The following is a 13,912-nucleotide window of genomic DNA, read 5'->3' on the forward strand; positions in this document are numbered from 1 at the left end:
TGTAGCCCGATAATGAAGTGACCAAAGGTTCTGAACGGACGTTCGTCCTATTGATGTCACATGGCATGAGGCACTATCCCCCTAACAAAAATTGTTACCAGGGTATCCTCTAAATATAGAATTTATTGGTACTGCAGAGATTTTACCTGCAAAACCTATATTGAGCAAAATAAATGCGATTGTTAAAGATTAATCTGTGCATCAGTGAATCAGTTTACTGGAACTAAATACAACAGCAATGCAGTAGTAATGATTTATGCACCAATATACAACACACATTACTAGTATTTTTATTTTCTGTTTTCAAGGATATTTAGAATTTGAATGCTTCTTCCACCACTGTATAACTGTATATACTGTATGTCGGTTACATCTTAACTTGTGATTCCTCTCCTGCCTGCGTTCACATGTGACATTTTTTGAGGTTGTCAAGATGATTTGATTATCTCTTGTTAAGTTTCTTGTCAAAGTTTTCAGCAGTTAACTTTAGGTTTGTAGGTCTTCAACCCGATGTGACCTTTCGTCACAGTGTCTGCGTCGACATTAAAATGGTTAATCTTCTCTGTCAAACCTCTCTCTTTACTCAAGGGGAAAAGAAAAGACTCCGAACTCTGTGAATATGCAGCTTGTTTGCCATGGCAACACATCTCCAGTTCATTTTCCCTCACCTTCTGGCCATGAATTTTTTTTTTAACCATTTGAGTGAATAATATCTTCATGTAGTACTAAAAGAATGGTGGCAGATTAATCACACTTCTATAGTGCCCTTTGACCCGGTGCAAAAGTGGTGCGCAGCTCGGCACCTGTAGCTTGCGTACACAACCCGCACGGGTGAAAGGGAGAAAAGTAAAGAGAGAAGCAGAGGAAAGGGCGGGGCCGAGGGCTCTATGGAGGGTTTATGGGATGCTTTGGGCAAATAAGCATGAAGGTAGGAAGAAATCTTACTTTATTCTCCGCAGTGTTTGTGCATTATTGATTTAGTGGGTGCAACAATATAGGTTCAAAACAGTATCTCTCAATCTTCCTCCGTGTGTCTCAATTTTGTTTGCTAGCTGTCTCATCTCCCGCGTAAACGGACACCCGCCCTGTGTGTGTGTGTGTCAATATTTTTGCCTATGAGTACGACGATGGTGAATTAATCGGCATAGGCATATGTGGAAGTGCAGCGCTGTCTGTTGTGGAGACAGAAGTTACGAGAGACGGAGAGCGAGAGACAGAGAGCGAGAGAGAGAGAGAGAGAGAGAGAGAGAGAGAGGGAAACAAACTGTAGCAGGCTATACAGCTGTTTATAAACAGGTATAAAAGTGTCATAAAAGTATGCGATTAATTTAGATTAATTAATCACAGACTCTGTGATTAATTAATCTAAATTAGATTTTTTTTTTTAATCGCTTGACAGCCCTAGTTAAAATCATTCAAATCAGTAATAGCGACAATAGGAAAGACACAAAGATATATGCTCTATGGAAAACATGAACATTTATTGTGTTTATGCAATTGTTGATCTGCACTGACAAAATAGACTTTTATTGAGGAGAGAGTGGTGAATTGTAGATTGTCTTAAGTCAGTTTGGATTTGGATAATACACAAAGTAATTTTATGTTCATGTTGGATCAGCAGCATTGAAGAGAACAAGTAGAAAAGAACGAGAGTAAAACAATCCCACAACAGATATCAAACCCTTTTTTATATTTTCAAAGTATACAAGGAATTTGTTTTGTTTTTTCCCATTTGTGGAAAGTAAAACTCACCACTTGTTACAAGAGGCACGAATTGAAGAAGAGAGTTTCAGGGCAGGAAAAGTAGAAGACGACAATGGAGAGTTGGTGGAAAGTCAGGGGCAATTAAAGTGCATGAGCTGCATCCTTTCTGAAGCGCACAAGAAAAACGCTTTCAGCTGTAAGGTCAACAGTTAGAATACATCAGGGACAGTCGTGGGTAAAGCCAGGGGGAAAACAAGTCTAAACAATTCCATATTTCGCCAGGTCGCTGAGCTCCATGTCTCCGAAGGCTTCCCATGGGCAAACCACTGTGATGTCTGTGCCAAGACCCTCCATGCCGGGGATGTCGTCTCCGAATCTGAGTGATTAAGACAAAAACGATTTGATGAGCAAAAACGGAGCGATACAAGGGGCGAACGTAGGTCTGAAATGGGCAACTAAAGAAAAGAAGCCTGCGTAAATTTGTGTGTTTGACCTTAAGTCAATCTCACCCCTTCTGGCCTGGTTTGGGTGCCTTGCTCTTGAAGGTACGGGTGGTCCTTTGCTTGAACTTGGGAGGAGCCTTCTTCTCAGCGGGAGTTGCAACGTCTGCCATTTCGATTGGTTACTGAAACAAAAAAGAGGGGGAAAAAAGAATAAGATCTCCTGTTTTAAACTGAGGGTTTAAAATGTCCAGTTGTCCAATGCTTTGTATCAGGGGTGGACTGGGACAAAAATTCAGCCCTGGCATTTTTGGCCATGGCAGCCCACCATGATTATTTATACGATATGTGGAGGCAGGGGCATTGCACCAAATTCTGGGCCCCTATACAGGATGTCCTGATGGGCCCTCTGAGAGGCGGTCTTACAGTACAAACATGTAAAAGCTATGTTTGTCTATAGTCCAAAACGTATGAGTGACTGGTCCCTCTCTGAGCCAGATAACAACACAATGTTTCTATTGATGAATGACCAAAACATTACGCGTACTTGAACACAACCCCTGGTCTAATGACTCTTAATAAACATGCACACACACAGTGTTTCTCACAAGAATTTGGGAGACTGTGTCGTGGACCCTGGACCTTCTAGGGGGGTCCGGGGGAATGCTCCCCCGGAAGATTTTTTTTTAAATGTTAAAGTAAAATTCATCAATCTGGTGCACTTTGAGGAGAAAACTAAGGCTAAATCAACTGTTTCCTATGTAAGCTATTTAGTACTATTTTCTGGAATAATTTATAGACACAGAATGACCAAAAAGCAGAAAGAAGAAATGTACATGTTTAAAAAATCCAGTCAGCTTCGTGAATTTTTTCCCTTCGTTTGTATGTTTTAACGGCCCAATATAGGCCCCTGATCTTCGTAGCCCCGAACAATGTTATTTAAAAAATAACAAAAATTTACTGACGAATGAAAGGCCCCTGATATCTGTTTTTTCCCCCTAAATAACATTTTTCTGGGCCTTCAAAGACCAGGGGCCTATATTGAGCCAGTAAAAATAATAAAAAATTAAAAAAATAAGTTTTTATTTTTTCGGGTGCAGCCCCCCTCTGCCTTGGGCCCCCCCAAGCCTGTCCGCAGTCCAACGGCCCTGAACGTAACTGACCATCGTCAGATGCTCATAATTACCGAGTAGAAGTTGAATGCGATATAATACAATTCAATGCAGCCTCTGAATGGGCGGCCCTCTGCTGTGTGTGTGATTGGGCCAGGCCCAGCCTAGAACCAATCATAATGAGTAATGGCCTGGGACAAAGTTTTATTTTACTTTCAGGTGAAGTTGACAGCCTGCACGCACATTTATATGTCCATGGCACTCCCGAGAGGGAAGGGACCTCGGCCATCGGCTGTGTGACTTGGCCGGGCCGGGCCGAGTCACACAGCCGAGGGTCCATTGAAAAAAAAAAAAAATAATTGATTTTTTTATTTTATTTTTTTAATGGACCCGCCCGGCCCAAAATGCCTGCCGGCCCACCGGGACGATGCCCGGTATGCCAGATGGCCAGTCCACCCCTGCTTTGTATGAAATTACATTTGGGACTATGCTGCACTGTGTAACTTTTATTACATTTTAGAAGATTGTTTAACCCTTGATTGTATTTGACTTTTCTGCTTGCATGTGTCTTTGTCAAATGCCTCATGTTTCTTTCAAATTTTGTATTGGTGCTCATTTTGGCTGCAAGAATCAAGAAAAAACAAAACTATGAAGCCAATCCTCTCTGTCCTTCTCTACTTTACACTTTTACATGTTGTCAAAGCAGTGAAAGCCTTAGCTGCCTGTACCAGAGAAGAGAACACTGCAGGTGCATCTTACCTTCGGTTGAAGTCTCAGAGGGTTTGTTGATGCTTTCTCTTGTTTGCTTCTGCGATGCTTCTGTACGTCTGACTGTCCCTTTTTCTAGTCCTCTGTGCAACCAATCCCCTCAGGTTTCTTGTACTTTATTCATGTGCCAACTTTGCCCTGTCCTCTCATGCACCAGCTCAGCCGCAAATAAGATGAGATAAAGGATGACCACACGTAGACACTGTTAGGCTATTTCAAGTTACAGTCATCTGTCAACTTGTGAATGTATTTAAGTGTTTCTGCCGACCATAAAACAGAGCATCTGATTGTCAATCAGATTTTCTGTTGTCTGGTCGGTATAAACCCAAGTAGTTGTTTTGTGGATATCTTTATGGAGGTAATACAATCACTCCAATGACCAAGTTGTTTACTGCAAAAAGGGCTGTGACTCTCGATTTTCAATCCACATCGGGATCCGCTTATCCAGGGTCAGGTCATGGGGGCAACAAATACAGTAGATGACCAAATTAGGTCTCTTCATTCCGAGGTTCGACTATCAGCCAATCCCTCCTTTCCAGCACCTTGCAACAGACGTTACCAGGGAGGCTGAGAAGTGTGACACCCCTGTAATTTGCACACACATCAGAGACAGCCACTCTTCACCTAAAACCTTCAGAAGAATGTTATTCTGAGCATATCATGGTACTAAAAAGTTAATACTTGTCTGTATACAAGAGCATTTGAGTAAGGTTATTTATTACATTTTTATTTTATTTTAAAGCAGTGCTCAACTGGCAGCATCCTCAACTGTCAATAGAGATCCCACCGGGAGAAAACATGTTGGAGATAAACTGCAACCACCCACCAAGACGTAAATCAGAAAGGCCATTAAGTCTTAAAACGGAGGAAAGGCAGAGGGGCCAGACAATATAAAAGCCTAATGCAAGTCACTTGAGAGGAAGGAAAAGTCCTCATATTGAAGAGATGCCATCATTAAAACTCCTAAGAAAGGGGACATCAGGGAGTGCAAAAACTACAAAGGAATAATGTTACTTTCAACACCAGGGAAGGTGCTCAACCATATCCCGCTTTAGAGGCTTCAGGAGGTGGTTAATGAGAAGCTGAGAGAAAATAGGCTGGCTTTAGGCAAGGCAAGGCAATTTTATTTATAAAGCACATTTCAGGCACAGGGCCACTCAAGGTGCTTCACAGGGTTAAAATCAAATAAAGAATACAAATACAAAAAAAGGAACACATTTAAAACATGGATACAAATACAACATTTAAATAAAAGAATTAAAACATTTTACCAAAAAAAAAAAAAAAAATACAGGTTAAAAGGGAAACAAGAACGTTTTGAGACCCGATTTAAAACAGTGTATCCTGTGGATACCAAATAACCACATGGATTTTAATCGTGTAATCCATTAAATGTAACTCCCCTGTCTTCATTAACTTAATTGATTTTGAAAAAAGCTTTTGACAGTTTGGATCTGTAGATGTATGCACTATGTCTTTTTCATGTATTTTATCAGCATCATCAAGAACACCTACCAAGGTATGCAGTATCAGAGGCATTTGAGGTCATCTGTGTGTGCAGCAGGGATATGTGTTCCCGCCCCTCCTCTTCTGTCTCTGCATTGACTGGACTTGAGCGCAGAACTGTCATTACATAACCTGCCTGACATAACAGCTTGAAGATCTGGATTGTGCTGATGATTTAGCACTACAAATACAACATGAACAAACACCAATATTAATTGATTAAAATCAGTAGCTAGTTTCACAAAGCTCAAGAGCATCTCAACTGTATAGACGTTGGAATAAATACTATTGTATGAGTTTAGCTGTGACAGCCCTGGTGTTTAAATCTGGTTATCCTTTTATGTCATCTTATTTGTGGCTGAGCTGGTGCATGAGAGGACTGATGGGATTAGCACCGCGGAGGACTATAAAAAAGGCACCGTCAGACTGATGGAAGCATCGCAGACGCAAACAAGATAAATCTACAAACCTCTGAGACTTCATCCGAAGGTAAGATGAACCTGCAAGTTTCTCTTCTCTGGTACAGGGAGCTGAGACTTTTAATACTTTGACAACATGTCAAGGTTTACAGGACAGAAGGAGAGACAGATTATTGGCTTCATAGTTTAGTTTTTTCTTGAGTTATGTGGTTTAAATGAAACTGAAATCAGACCTGAAATGCACTTCACACCAAGCAGTTGTTTGTCTTGCCCGGTCTCTATTTCTTCATAATATCCTCATGTCTTTTTATATGATGGATTTGGATGAATCCACAATAGTTTTGAAAAAAAGTCAGCCCTTAATGCATTTTCTCTTTAGTGGTGTGTCTGGGTGAATGATTTCAATGTTATGACGCCTAAAAGGGAGATTTTTGGGTCGATGGTATAACCTGGCACATTTATTTGTTAACTACCTTTTAACTGCAAGGGAATTTAAAGTGTTTCACATGTAGCGTAAAAGAAAATCAATGCAAAATATGAAATAAACATGAGGCATTGTGGTGGTGGACAACAGAACAATGTAAAGTCTCAAAACAGGAGAGTCTTTAAAACAAGAAATTTAATATATTTAGTTGTTTCCTTTTTTGTTTTAGTAACCAATCGAAATGGCAGATGTTGCAACTCCCGCTGAGAAGAAGGCTCCTCCCAAGTTCAAGCAGAGGACCACACGTACCTTCAAGAGCAAGGCACCCAAACCAGGCCAGAAAGGGTGAGATTGACTTAAGATCAAAAACACAAAATATGCAGGCTTGCCCATTTCAGGCCTACGTTTGCCACTTGTATCTCTCCGTTTTTGCTCATCAAACGTGTTTGTCTCTATCACTTAGATTTGGAGACGACATCCCCGGCATGGAGGGTCTTGGCACAGACATCACAGTGGTTTGCCCATGGGAAGCCTTCGGAGACATGGAGCTCAGCGACCTGGCGAAATATGGAATTGTTTAGACTTGTTTTCCCCTTGGCTTTACCCACGACTGTCCCTGATGTATTCTAACTGTTGACCTAACAGCTGAAAGCCTTTTTCTTATGTGCGTAAAAGAGGAAACAGCACTCCCTTTTGTCTAATGCACTTTTATTTCCCTGCCTTTCCACCAACTCTCCATTGTCCCCTTCCCAATTTCCTACCCTGAAACTCTCTCTTTTAGTTCTCGCCTCTTGTAACAAGTGGTGTGTTTTACTTTCGTCGAATTCACATAGAGGAAAAAAAACGAAACAAATTAAATGCAGTGCATTTTTTTAAAATTATTATGGAGGGTTTGATTCCCTTTTGTTGTACTTTTTTTCTCTACTTCTCTTCTACCTTTTCTCCTCTCCACATGAACAGATATCTATTTTGTGTATGAGCCAAATCAAAATGTTTTTTTATGAAAATGTCTGCAATATTCCTAAACAAAATAAATGGTCATGTTTTCCATAGAGCAACGTTCTTTTGTATCTTTCCTATTGTTACTATTACTCATGTAATAATTATTTTAACATTTCACACTCAGTTAGTATCAATAAAGTTCAATTAAAAGCATCAGTATACTCAGAAGAATCAGCATCATATTTCAGAGGGAATAGCTTTCATGCTTTCCAAAGAAGCTCAGAAGGCTCTTTATAGCTGGGAACCTATCAATTCAAGGATCATCACAGCCATTATCCATAGTAGCCTATGCGCAGAAAAAAAACATTAAATAGTACGATGCTATGCCGACACATACAATGCAGAAGATAAAACCACAACCACTTATACAACTAGCTATACCACATACATACAGACAAAGGAAGGAAAGCACCTCATGGTTTTGATGGGTTAGGGGTCAGAGAAAAGAGTGAGACGTGAATGCAAAAAAGGAGGATACAACACTGGCTGCGTAAGCTCTCAAAGCTCTTCAGCTAGAAATGCCTTACTGTCTGGGCTGCCTAGGGCAAGTACTAGAGGTATACAAAAAGGTCAAGAATGCTGCAGCCAGGTAATTAACTGAAACTAGAGAATTTGACCATCATCATCATCATCATCATCATCATCATCATCATCATCATCATCATCATCATTATCATCATCACCATCATCATCATCATCAACATCATCATCATCATCATCATCATCATCATCATCATCATCATCATCATCATCATCATCATCATTTTCACCCCCTTCGAGTCAGGTCGCGGGGGCAGCAGCTCGAGCAGGGGAGCCTGGGGATAAAATCTATCCACCTAGTCCTGGGTCTTCCCCGAGGCCTCCATCCAGCTGGACGCTCATGAAACACCTCCCCAGGCAGGAGCCTAGGAGTCATCCTTACCAGATGCCCAAACAACTTCAACTGGCTCCTTTCGACACAAAGGAGTAGCGGCTCTGCCCCGAGTTCCTCACGAATGACTGAGTTTCTCCAAGGGAGATGCCAGCCACCCTTCTGAGAAAACCAATTTTGTCCGCTTTACCCACGCTCTTGTTCTTTTGGTCATTATGACTATGGTCAGCCTTTATGACCATAGGTGACGGGTGGGAAAGAAGATCGACCGGTAGATCAAAAGCTTTGCCTTCTGACTCAGTTTGTCACAACGGTTTCCTGCTGAGTACCATGCCCTCAGATTTAGAGGTGCTGATCCTCATCTCAACCGCTTCACACTTGGCTGCAAAACCAATCCAATGAGAGCTGAAGGTCACAAACAGATGATGCCATCAGAACCATAATCCGCATACAGCAGCGATGAGATCCTCAGCCCACCGAACTGCAACCCCTCCCCATCATGCCTTGAAATCCTCTCCATGAATATCACAAACAGGATTGGTGATAAAGCACAGCCCTGGCGGAGGCCAACCCGGGAAACAGGAAACAAGTCCGACTTACTACCGAGAACCCGAACAAAGCTCTTGCTTTGAGCGTACAGAGTTTGGATGGCCCTGAGAAGGGACCCCCTCACCCCATATTCCTGCAGCACCCCCACAGTATCTCATACGCCCAAATCCACAAAACACATGTTTTGACCATATTACACCAATTTTAGCTTCCCTTCATTGGTCCCTTATCAATGTCAGATGAGACATTTCACGGTGCTGCTTCTGACCTAAAAAGTTCTAAATGGGCTCACACCTGCATTTTTTTGCTTTATTGGGGGTCTGGGGACTCAGAACCAGTCAGTATCTGGTGTGACCACCATTTGCCTCATGCAGTGCAACACATCTTCTTCGCATAGAGTTTATCAGATTGTCAATTGTGGCCTGTGGAATGTTGGTCCACTCCTCTTCAATGGCTGTGCGAAGTTGCTGGAGATGGCTTATGGTGGAGAAATTAACATTCGATGCACGAGCAACAGATCTGGTTGACATCCTGCTGTCAGCATGCCAATTGCACGCTCCCTCAATGCTTGTGGCATCTGTGGCATTAAGCTGTGAGACAAAACTGCACATTTCAGGGTGGCCTTTTATTGTGGACAGTCTAAGGCACACCTGTGCACTAATCATGATGTCAGATCAGCATCTTGATGTGGCACACCTGTGAGGTGGGATGGATTATCTCAGCAAAGCAGAAGTGCTCACTATCACACATTTAGACAGATTTGTGAACAATGTTTGAGAGAAATGGTACAATTGTGTATCTGGAATGAATTTTAGATCTTTAAGTCCATCTCATGAAAAATGGGAGCAAAAACAAAAGTGTTGCGTTTATATTTTTGTTGAGTATATTTCCTTTAAAAGGTATACTTCTTGATTACGGCACCCATAGAGCATGTTCTGTGTAATCTTACTCACAGAATGCTCAAAACGCTGTTAACGCGTCAATGCTTACTTGCATGTTTCGTGCTTGTAAAAACTTGAAAATGTCATTGAAAAACCTTGACACAAAATTGATAAAAGCGGAGCAGTCCAATTTAGAAAATTATCAAATATCTTAACCTTAACATGATGGCAATTTTTGCCATGTACACTTAAAGAAGTCTGTTGGTACAGTGAATCGCACTACAAGCCATAATGTAATTTATGGTACCAACACCACAAGCAGGCATGATAATGACTAGCCTCCGAGCCAAGCTTTAAGCTAGCCGCTAGCTGTCACTGAACCAGGCCCTGACCCTAATTATTCATACTTTTAAACCTCCTATAGAATAAAGTTTTCATGAAAAGAGAACTTAAACATATCAGACCAAAACAGTTTTTGTAAATATGTTGAATTCTGCTTTGAAATTGGGAATTTCAACATCGGAGTCAATGGGAGTTTGCTTCTTTTTGGATCCAGCCTCAAGTGGTCCCTCGATGAAATGCAAGTTTGCACGACCAAATTGGCTTGAGGCGGAAGTCAAAGAGGTTGGCGTTGGTGCATGAAACAGGTCTTATTTTAATACATGCCCGGACTTTCCGTTCCATGTCAAAGGTTTTTTTTATAAAATGTTCAGGTTTTTACAAGCACGAAACATGCAGCGTTCCGAGCATTCCATGAGAAAGAACACAATGTGCATGCTCTAAGGGTCCCATAACCAGGAAGTATCTGCTTCAAATGTCAACATGCACCATTGAACAAAATTCCAAATAAACAAATAGGACGGCATTTTTCAATTCAGCGTTCTTCTTATAATAAGTCCATGGTCCAGACTGATCCTCAGGAGAGAAACAAATCTGAAGCTTGCGAGATCAGGCATATACCATAAGGTGCAATAAGACTTGACACATCGAAGGGAAGCTAAAATTGGTATAATATTGTCAAATAATTCCAGTTTCAGTTAATAACCTGGCTGCGGCATTCTTGACCTTTTATAAACTTCTAGTACTTGCCCCAGGCAGCCCAGACAATAAGATGTAACGATAATCTACCCTAGAGAAAACAAATGTGTGTATTAGGATTTCCGCATCAGCTATGGAGAAATATGACTAATTTAAGCTATATTTCAAAGGTGAAAAAAGCAATCCTGGTGACTTCTTTAATGTGATTAATGTATCAAAGAGTAAGGTGAAGCTTACAACCGATATTTCTTGCTGAAGAGCTTTGAGAGATTATGCAGCCATTATTGTTTCCTCCTATATTCATGTTCATGTCTCACTACCCTAACCTTAACCCATCAAAACCATGACGTGCTTTCCTTTCTCTGTCTGTGTGTCTGTCTGTGTGTCTGTCTGTGTGTCTGTCTGTGTGTCTGTCTGTCTGTCTGTCTGTCTGTCTGTCTGTCTGTCTGTATGTATGTATGTATGTATGTATGTATGTATGTATGTATGTATGTATGTATGTATGTATGTATGTATGTATGTACTGTATGTATGTATGTATGTATGTATGTATGTATGTATGTATGTATGTATGTATGTATGTATGTATGTATGTATGTATGTATGTATGTATGTATGTATGTATGTATGTATGTATGTATGTATGTATGTATGTAAAATTATTAGCCCCCTTATGAAAATTTTACTTCAGAAGAACTACCTTCAGAAGACCAAAGTGAACGTTATTGAATGGCCTGCCCAAAGCCTTCACTTGAATCCCATTGAAAGTCTGTGGGGTGGACAGAAGACCAAAGTCCATGCCAGAAGACCATCAAATCTGGAGGAGTTTCAGAGATTTGCCAAGGAAGAATGGTCTGGGATTGCTCAGGAAACGTGTGTGAGACTTGTTGAAAACTATAACAAACTACTAGGCTGTTATCCAGCAAAAAGGATACACAACTGACCTTAAGCATCAGGGGGGCTAATATTTTTTGTTTTTTTGTGAAATAATTTTGTTTCTGTGTGCAAAGTAAAATAATGTCATCATCCAAAATAAAAGTAGGATGTTTGGAAAAGCTGTGTTAAAAATTCCAGCTTGACAGCTTGTAAAAGTGTAAAAGTGTTCCTTGGTTTTATCATCTGCTTTTTAATGTGATAGCACATTGTCCTATTTGATGGATGTTGTTTTTGTGTGCGTATTATGGAATTTGGCTGTGATGATCCTTGAGTTCATGGGTTCCCAGCTATACAGGGCCTTCTGCGCTTCTTTGGAAAGTATGAAAACTATTCCCTCTGAATGTGGTACTGAATGTTCTGGGTACCAAGTGATGGACTGTATATGCTTTTAAAATATCTATACACAAACAGACCTGATAGGGATCTGAAGCATTTGCTGATCTGAGCCATTAAGTGATCAATTGATAAGTGGCAAAAATAATTAAAGCACAATTAATCAAATTTCTGCACAAATGTACATAATGTGCATTTGGCACAGAGTGGAACATTTTAAGATAATTGTTACATGAGTAATAGTAACATTAAGAAAGACAGATGCTCTATGGAAAACATGAAAATTTATTGTGTTTATGAAAATTGTAGACCTTCTCATAAAAACATATTTTGATTTGGCTAATACAGAAAATAGACATATGTTCATGTGGAGAGGAGAAGAGGTCGAAGAGAAGGAGAGTAAACAGTACCACAACAGGTATCAACCCCTCTTTCATATTTTCAAAAAATACACAGCATTTGATTTGTTTTTGTTTTTTCCCCTTCGTTGAAACTAAAACTTGCCACTTGTTACAAGAGGCAAGAATTGATAAAGAGGCTTTCAGGTCAGGTAAGGTAGAGATGGACAATGGAGAGTTGGTGGAAAAGGCATGGACAATTAAAGTGCATGAAACAAAAGAGAGTGCTGCCAGGTCATAACTCTAAATCATCAGGTCAACAGTTAGAATACATCAGGGACAGTCGTGGGTAAAGCCAGGGGGAAAACAAGTCTAAACAATTCCATATTTTGCCAGGTCACTGAGCTCCATGTCCCCGAAGGCTTCCCATGGGCAAACCACTGTGATGTCTGTGCCAAGACCCTCCATGCCGGGGATGTCGTCTCCGAATCTAAGTGATTAAGACAAAAACATTTGATGAGCAAAAACGGAGAGATACAAGGGGCGAACGTAAGCCTGAAATGGGCAAGTAAAGAAAATTATTTATATTTATATTAATATTTTGTGTTTTTGATCTTAGGTCAATCTCACCCCTTCTGGCCTGGTTTGGGTGCCTTGCTCTTGAAGGTACGGGTGGTCCTCTGCTTGAACTTGGGAGGAGCCTTCTTCTCAGCGGGAGTTGCAACGTCTGCCATTTCGATTGGTTACTGAAAGAAAAAAGAGGAAACAACTAAATATATTAGATCTCTTGTTTTGAGACTTTAAAATGTACTGTTCTCCACTGCTTTGTATGAAATGGGACTACGCTGCACTGTAACATTTAGTAGATTTTTTACAATCCTTGATTGTATTTTACTTCTTTCTACTTGCATGTGTCTTTGTCAAATGCCCAATGTTTCTTTCAGGTTTCGTATTGGTGCTCTTTTTTGGTACATGTCAAGCACATTACATGACCTTGCTGTTAATGGTAAGGAAATAAATGTTCCAGGTTACGCCTTTCTAGGCGTCATTACATTTCATTCATGCCCCACAGAGAAATGTAAACACATCACTCTTAAAGTTCTGTTTTTCTCCTCTTCTTTAGAAAGCTTGACAACACCCAGGCACATCACTAAAGAGTAAATGCATTAAGGGTTGATAAGAAAAAGTGCAACACATGTTAAAAACTACTATGAGTTCATCAAAATCCATCAAATAAAAAGACCTAAGAGGACATTATAAAGAAATAGAGACCGGGTCTCGAAAAGAACCAGCAAGAAGTTAACGCACACAACTGCTCTGTGTGAAGTGCATTTCAGGTCTCATTTCAGCCACGAGACTCAAGAAAAATAAATATGAAGCCAAAACCCTGTTGTTACTATTGACAAAGCAGTGAGTAGCTACCTGTACCAGAGAAGAGAAAATTGCAGGTGCATCTTACCTTTGGTCTAAGTCTCAGAGGCGTTTGTTGATGCTTTCTCCTGAAGTTTGCTTCTGCGATGATTCTGTCAGTCTGACTGACCCTTCTTATAGTCCTCCGAGCTACTAATCCCCTCGGGTTTCTTTTACTTCA

The 13,912-nt window shown here is 40.6% G+C and overlaps 1 protein-coding gene across 1 annotated transcript; it reads right to left on the bottom strand.

Annotated features, from left to right (window-relative positions):
- Positions 1-1,962: 1,962 nt before the first annotated feature.
- On the bottom strand, positions 1,963-2,317 carry LOC307252322 (retinal cone rhodopsin-sensitive cGMP 3',5'-cyclic phosphodiesterase subunit gamma-like; the record flags this gene model as incomplete). The annotated part of the gene is made up of 2 exons (XM_080029959.1): positions 1,963-2,080; positions 2,214-2,317. 2 exons carry the CDS (start codon positions 2,315-2,317, stop codon positions 1,963-1,965), a joined length of 222 nt encoding a protein of 73 aa, XP_079886085.1.
- Between the last annotated feature and the right edge of the window lie 11,595 nt (positions 2,318-13,912).

This window comes from Ammodytes marinus, assembly GCF_949987685.1.
Source record: "Ammodytes marinus genome assembly, chromosome: 6".
NCBI lineage: Eukaryota > Metazoa > Chordata > Actinopteri > Uranoscopiformes > Ammodytidae > Ammodytes > Ammodytes marinus.